The sequence below is a fragment of the Thalassophryne amazonica genome, chromosome 5 (genome assembly GCF_902500255.1).
Source record: "Thalassophryne amazonica chromosome 5, fThaAma1.1, whole genome shotgun sequence".
Lineage (NCBI taxonomy): Eukaryota > Metazoa > Chordata > Actinopteri > Batrachoidiformes > Batrachoididae > Thalassophryne > Thalassophryne amazonica.
The window spans coordinates 129442244-129450131 of NC_047107.1; the positions used below are offsets into that span (position 1 = coordinate 129442244).

General features: G+C 41.8%; 1 protein-coding gene across 1 annotated transcript; it reads left to right on the forward strand.

Moving 5' to 3' along the window:
* Positions 1–364: 364 nt before the first annotated feature.
* On the forward strand, positions 365–7476 carry sdhaf1 (succinate dehydrogenase complex assembly factor 1). The gene is made up of 3 exons (XM_034169523.1): positions 365–523; positions 6620–6760; positions 6842–7476. The coding sequence occupies exon 3, from the start codon at positions 6940–6942 to the stop codon at positions 7186–7188; it is 249 nt and encodes an 82-aa protein (XP_034025414.1). The 5' UTR covers positions 365–523; positions 6620–6760; positions 6842–6939; the 3' UTR covers positions 7189–7476.
* Positions 7477–7888: the final 412 nt, after the last annotated feature.

A 7888-nucleotide genomic window follows, 5' to 3' on the forward strand; every position in this document is an offset into this window, starting at 1 on the left:
TGCTTTTAACTGTAACTTTTTATTTATTAAATTATTTTAACTTGCCTGTTTTTGTTGTGTACAGCGCTTTGGTTGTTGGTGCATTTTAAAGTGCTTTATAAATAAATTGAGATTGAGAGAAATTGAGACATATTTAATACAACATTAAACGTTTCTCCGTTTAAAAATATTTAATAATGAACTAAATAATTTATCACACTTTGTACTCAGTCAGACAAATATCATTTGAGTAGTGAGTGAGCGAAGTGGATCCGTTTATCACAAAATTAGTTTTTATTTATTTATTTTAAGATGAACTTTGAGGTTTTTATTTTGAAGCCTCTCACTGGAAATGACGTATTCCGGAGTCTGTCTGGTTTTCCGGCAGTGTCGTAACACAGCGGGTCAGCGTGTTCGCAGTCAGATCTGAGTATTTACGATTTATTTATTGATCAGCTGTTTAATTAACTGTTGATTGACAGATAAACGCTCCTGGCCTGATCAACCGACGGAGTCCTGACAGATTGTGACGTCACGGCGTCAGGTAAACCATCTCACGTGCAAGTTTGCTGCTGACTTCATAGACGCGATTTTTTTTTTTTTTTTGCAGACTGCAGATTTTTTTTCTGCTAAAGTGAATTAAATCACGTGACCATCCAGCAGCAGCTGTTTTTTTAAAGGCAAATATTACAAAAATAAAATAAACATTTTAAAGTGGTTCAAAAAGCTAATTTCTGCCTTAAATTTTAAAACCACTTAAAGCGTCTTCAGAGGCCGTTTAAAAGAGGAAACAGTTATTTTTTTTGTTGCTCCAAACATTGACGACATTCAGATTGACATTCAGTTTATTGTCAGTTAATTATACTTTTATAAAATCTCAGAAAAAAATCCATCAGACCTGAAAATGACATTCTCAAAATAAGAGTCAAAATCAAAACCTTTTTCAAACCACTTTGTCTTTATTTTATCATCATTTCTTTGTCCTTTAATTTTTCCCTGTTTTTATTCTTTCATCACATTAAAAAAAGCTTCTTTATCAAGAAAGAAAAAAAAAAGCCCAAACGACTTTATGTTCCTTCATCAAACTGCTGTGGACGTCCTGGAACATCATGTGCAGCCTGGACACCTGCACGGTGCAGTGGGCGGAGACTCTGACCTCCAATTAAACCTGGTATTCATCTGGGATGTATTCTGGTTCATTCTGTGTTTTGTCCCTGCGTGGACCAGGTGTGATCTTTGCAGGCTCTGTGGACACTCTGACTCCAGTGCTTGAATCAGAGAGTCTGGGTTTGTGATGGTCCTATATCCAGACTAAGATCCAGGCTTTCAGTGACTCCCTGGACTTGTCCATCAGGAGCGTCTCTCTACGTGGTGAAAGTGTTGAAGTTGTAGAGACATTCTCTGATCTCGGCAGGGACGTTCATGTCTCCGGGTCTTCAGGTCCACAGATACCTGGACAACATGATCAGTTCAGTTCATCATTTTTTATATGCGCAACAGATTATATGGTTGTAAGCAGACATTTGGTACAGTAGATATACGAGGTCTATTAGATAATAAACCGACACTTTTATTTATTTATTTTTTTAACTATATGGATTTGAATGACATGCGATTGCACCAATCATGCTTGAACCCTCGTGCGCATGCGTGAGTTTTTTCACGTGTGTCGGTGACGTCATTTCCCTGTGGGCAGGCCTTGAGTGAGATGTGGTCCCGCCCTCTCGGCTGAATTCCTTTGTTTCACACGCTGCTCCAGACGGCGCGCGTTGCTTTATCAACATTTTTTCTGGACCTGTGAGGAATATCCGAGTGGACACTATTCGAGAAATTTAGCTGGTTTTCGGTGAAAAGTTTAACGGCTGATGAGAGATTATGGGGTGTTTCTGTCGGTGTAAGGACTTCCCACGGAGCGGGACGTCGTGCAGCGCTTCCAGGCGCTGTCGTCGGCCTGTTTCGAGCTGAAAACATCCTAATTTAAGGCTTAATTCACCCAGGACATCGTGAGAGAACAGAGAAGATTCAGAAGAGGCCGGCATGAGGACTTTATGTGGACATTCCACTGTTTAAGGACATTTTTTAATGAAAGACGTACGCGCAAATTCGCCTAGTCGTTTCCGTGATGACTCGGCGAATCTGTGTGCGCCGCGACAGGAAAAACACCTCCGTGTTGAAAACCATTTGTAAAATTCAGGCGGCTTTTGATGGCTTTCAACAAGTGAGTAACTGAGAAATTGTTTAACAGCTTGGGCATGTTCCAACTTGCCCGTTAAGATTTCCAACGGAGGTGTTTTTCCTGCCGCGACCCCCCGCGGTCGGGTCCAGCCCGACATGCGACTCTGCCCGCACGTTCTTTCATTACAAAATGTCCGTTAACAATGGAATGTCTGAATAAACTCCTCATGCCGACTTCTGAAAGTTCTCTGTTCTCTGACGACTTACTGCGTCAACAGAGCCTGAAATGTGGAAGTTTTCAACTTGAAACGGCGAGACGCTGCCGCCTCGAAGTGCAGATCGCCGTCAGGCGCCGTGGGCCGTTCTTACGGCGACACTACCAGACCAAAATCTCTCATCAGCCGTTAAAATTTTTACAGAAAAACAGATGAATTTATCGAATGGTGTCCACTCAGTTGTGCCTTACAGTTTAGAAAAAGTTTTTATCAAACAAAGCAGCAGTCTCTGAGCCATTCCTAAACAATGAAAAAAACGAAGAGAGGGTGGACGACTCCTCACTCAAAGACTGCCCACAGGCGAATGACATAACCGACAGGCGTGAAAAAACTCTCGCATGCCCACGAGGGTTCAAGCATGTCTGATATAATCACACGTGATTCAAATCCATATGGTTTTTGAAAAAAATAATAAGGTCGGATACTTTTCTAACAGACCTCGTATACATGATGCCCAAAAGGAGGAGGCTGAAGCAAAGCTTATAAACACCTCCACACCTCCATTTGGTGATGGATAAGTGCAGAACATGATGTTGGACCTTGTACATTCCAATTATAACCTTTCAGTAAACACCATTACAAGGTCATCAAATCATAATACTCACTCATTGGTCGTACATTTGTTGTTGTGTCTCGCCCATACCCAGGCGAGATCAGTGAAGATCAAGTAAAGATCAGTGTCCACGAGTGCATGTGCCTGTTCATGAACGGATTAAGTGTGTAAAATGTACCAACAAGGATACACAATTTCTGTTTACAGTAGGTACAGTCCAAATCAGATTATTTGGAGTGCGTACACATATGCATTGCATTGTTTGTTGTGCAAATTGAACAATAGAAAGCACAGAAATTTGTCACTTTGATCTATGACACTTGACATGTCTTTAAAATCATTTATAGTCATACAAATAATAGACAAAAGGCAAATGAGAAAAAAAAATTGAGTTGTTACCAAGGTCCTTAGTAAGTAGATAATGACACCATATCTACAATCATTTAAGATTGTACAGATTTTAAAAAGACAAACGTTTCTCTGACAGCTCCTGTAGTGCAGCAGCTAACAGAATATTTAGAGCAAAATCGTGCAAATGGTGATACAAGCACCAAAGTTGGCACAAATACTCCTTAAACATTACTCTTTTGAAAAAACCGAATGGCCACTTGAATTTTTAGTAGGCGGCCAGGTAGGGGTCAATTGAAGAATTACACAGGGGTCAAAATTAAAAATGCTCAAATCATTTTGAAAACTACACCACATTATTTGTCTGATCATAAAGATTCCAAAAAGGTATAGTTTGAACTATCTATGACCAAATGATCAGGAGTTATGGGGTAAAAACAGCAAAAATGATGACAACGGTCAGTGTCAGTTTGTACAGGAGTCAAAAGTTAAAGTTGAACCAATTTTGGTAAAAAAAAAAAAAAATGATGCAAATTATTAGTTGAGTTAACAGGATTTTAAAAAGGAATAGTTTGGACCATGTATCATGCTTTGTTATCATGTTATGGGGTAACTTATGTCACATGTCATAGAATCCAATAGACGTTGACCTTGTTTTACCTTTACTTTGGAGACCAGCCATTCAACACATCAAAACTATTCCATTTATTAATCCTATTAGCTCAACCAATAATTTGCATCACTTTTTACCAAAATTGAAGGAACTTTAACTTTTGACTCCTGTACAAACTGAAACTAACCTTTGTCACCATTTTTGCTGTTTTTACCCCATAACTCCTGAACATTCGGGCATAGATAGTCCAAACTATACCTTTTTGGAATCTTTATGATCAGACAAATAATGTGGTATAGTTTTCAAAATGATTTTAGCATTTTTTATTTTGACCCCTGTGTAATTCTTCAATTGACCCCTACCTGGCCGCCTATTGAAACTCAAGTGGCCAGTCGTTTTTTTCAAAAGAGTAACGTCTAAGGAATATTTGTACCAACTTTGGTGCTTGTATCCCCATTTGCACAGTTGTTTCAGTTATCTGCTGCACTACTGTTAAGTGCTACTTTAGTTGTTTCTTTTTCATGTTTCAGTAACAAGGATTCTTTATAAACCTTTTTCAAGTGTGGCAGATTCTTGCAAAGTTTGGCATTTCCTTCTAAACTATTCCATGTTTCCACTCCTGTATAGAAATACACATACTTTTCAAAGTAGTTTGGGAGAATTCGTCACTTATTCATCTTCAACTACTTATCCGGGATCAGATCGCGGGGGCAACAGCTCCAGCAGGGGACCCCAGACTTCCCTTTCCGTCCCGCATTGACCACCTCTGACTGGGGGATCCTGAGGCGTTTCCAGGCCAGTGTGAAGATATAATCTCTCCACCTAGTCCTGGGTCTTCCCCGGGGTCTCCTCCCAGATGGACATGCCTGGAACACCTCCCCATCTGAAAATACCGTTTTCTGTTTGTTAGGTTCCCTTATCCCACATTGCTGTATTTTTTTCAAAAGCACCTTATGATCCATTGTATCAAAAGCTTTCTTAAGATCGATAAAGATAGCTGGCTACAGAGTATGATTTTTTGTCAATATTATGTGTAATTTCCTCTTTGAGGTTCATCAATGCTAGGGTTGGTGATCTAGTTTTCTGAAAGGGTATTGGTTATCATCCAAAATATTAAATTTATCCAAAAATGAGTCTAATTGAGCAGTATAGCGCTTTTCTAAAATTGTGGAATTGAGAATTTGGAAGAATTGAGATAGGATCCAGATTAAATCCTAAATAAATTGTTGTGTGTTGGGGGGTGTGGCTGGATGTTTTGGTGTTCTTTTCTTTTCTTTGCTCTTCAGGTGGCATGGAAACTGATTTGTCTGTGGAGAAGGTGCTGGCTGAAGAGTCCTCACCCTCATCAACATCATGTGAAGCACCTGTGACGGGTGCTCACATGCAACCTTAAAGACTTTCAGCTGAAGCAGATAATTGGATGGCGTTCTGCATTTAAGTCATGTGTGATTCAAGCAGAACTGCCGGGAACTCGACCTTGTCATGTTCGTTTGTGAGACGCTGAGGACCGCGCCTGGGTTTGACACACCGAGCCCGTGAAGCAAGGAAGGGTGAGGACACTTGCTGTCAGCACACATTAAAGGTGATTAAGTGTTCGACTAATTGTTGATAGTAACTTGGTGTTTTGTTACGCAGTATACTGGAATTGTGATGACAATTGTGCAGTTTGCTTCTCACTGCTGTGGCGTGCGGATAAATGATCCTCCACCTGTTGTGAGAAGCTGCTCATTTGCATAAAGTTAAAAAGATACAGACCTGAATGTGTTGCTGATAGCGTGTGTCTTTTGAAAGACATTGTTGTAACTGCTGACTTACCTCACCTCTTCTTTGCTTCACAGAGAGTCAGTTTGTCGTGTCCACCTGGGGGGTGTTTGTCTGGTGGTAGTGGGTCCAGGAGCGCCGGGCTTCTATCCTTTTGGGCGCTTAAGAGCGCGCCAACAGTCACTCCACCAGAAGGACGTTCTCTTAGTTTTGTACACATTATTATGCACAGGTGAAAAATAAATTGTTTCTGTTGTTGGAACCGCTTTCTGGTTATTTTTAGCGCTGGGTTCTGTCTGACGCAGGTCCGCTCCTCAACCCGCGTCGACACATAACATAAATGAGTAGTGCACGTTCTCCTTCGCTTTAAACATCACTTTTACAGCTGGTGGTGCAGAAGCTCAGCGTCTCTCAGGATTGTGCATGTCTGTCCTCAAACCCTGAGTCAGCGTGTGCGAAGCAGACAGGTGAGGGAGGACACACCCGGGATGACTCTGAGAGACTATGAGCCTTCAACGGCTGTGATTGGACAGCCTTTAGTCCAGGAACACCCAGATCTGTTCCTGGAGGACACCTGTCCAGCATGTCTTCATGTTCACCTGCTCCTCTCACACCTGAGTCCTTCATTCTGGTGTTTCCAGGCCTCTGTCAGTTAATTATCTGTGGGTGGAGCCGGAGAGTGAAGAAGCCTGCAGGAGCAGGTTTGAGGACACCTGCTTTAGTCCGTGGGACAGTGGACCTGAGACAGACTTGGTCTGGTCTCGGACATTCTCATGGATTGTGTGATGAGGTGATTTATGTTGTGATTTCGAGACTCGGTGTGTCCAGGATCCTTCGGACTTCACATTTTGACGTCGCTGTTTTCGGTTAGCGAGCAACTGTTAACATGAAACCTGTTTCTCCTGCATCCTGCAGCACTTCCTGCCCAATCAGAGAGCTCCTCCTGTCCCTGTACACCTGGAGAAGAATCCCAACATGATCTGAACACAAAACAGGACCAAGCACCTGGATCAGGATCTGGATTTGGCTTTTCGAGCTCTGCAGCAACTCTTTGTGGTAAATCTGATCCAGACTTTGTGATCCGACCTCCTGAGAGACGAATGTGTGGCCAAAAAAACGGTTTGTTTGTTTTTCCAGATTAAAGTCGGCATGATGTCCTGGAGCAGCACCTAGTGGCTGTTTGGGGGAACTGCAGCATGACCTCTGTTTGCTCCTGAGTGAAGTCCATCCGTCTGATGTCCCGGCACAGTAAACTACAGAAGCAGATCCTGGATCTGTACCGGCAGTTCCTGCGTGCCGGACAGACCAAACCGGGCTTCATTCCGCAGATCCGACAAGAGTTCCGAGCCAACGCCTGCATCAAGAAGACGGACGTGATGCATATCGAGTATCTGTACCGGCGAGGACAACGACAGCTGGAGCAGCTGAAGGACGCCAACACCAAGCAGCTGAGATCCTTCTCCAAACCCAGAGACCCGAACTGAGCCGCCAGGGTCACGTGACCACGAACTAACTGTCGTGTCATTTATGGCAGAAACCTGCTGCAGTGAAGCTGTTCAGATTTGATGTTTAAATTTCTCCCTGATGGTGGTGCTGTTGTAAAGTCCAGTGTCACTTTTTGCTCCTGAAGCTGAGGACTGACGTCAGACAAAATAAAAAGAGACATGAATTATTAGCAAGAGGTTAACCTGCTTTAAACTAGTTTTAACTAATTGTAAGTTTAACAAGTTTAAGTTAAATCACCATTTAAATGACTGTAAAGCAGCTTTGTTTGTCTCATTTGTTTATTTGTCAAAAACAAAATATGTTTGGAGTTTATATTCAAAATCATTGATTATTTCTAAAGATTTGATGTGTGTGTTAATATAAATCAATAGTTACAGAACTGATAAAGTACATCAATAAAAGGATTAAAAAGAGATTCTACAATAAAGAAAAACACGAGGTCTGATAGAAAAGTATCCGACCTTTTTATTTTTTGCAAAAACCTGATGGATTTGAATCACGTGTGCTTGCATGAGCAAACTTTGAACCTTCGTTCTCATGTGTGAACTTTTTCACACCTGTCGGTTGCATCATTTTCTGGTAAGCAGCCTTTGTGTGAGGACGTGTGCAGTCTCTCTACGGATTTTCATTGCAAGGAAAAAGAACGACTGGAGCAGCGCCGCATCAGATTTTGCCAGA

Coding starts and splice junctions, on each gene's coding strand:
- sdhaf1 (XM_034169523.1), top strand. CDS start 6,940: ATGTCCCGGCACAGTAAACTACAGAAGCAGATCCTGGATCTGTACCGG.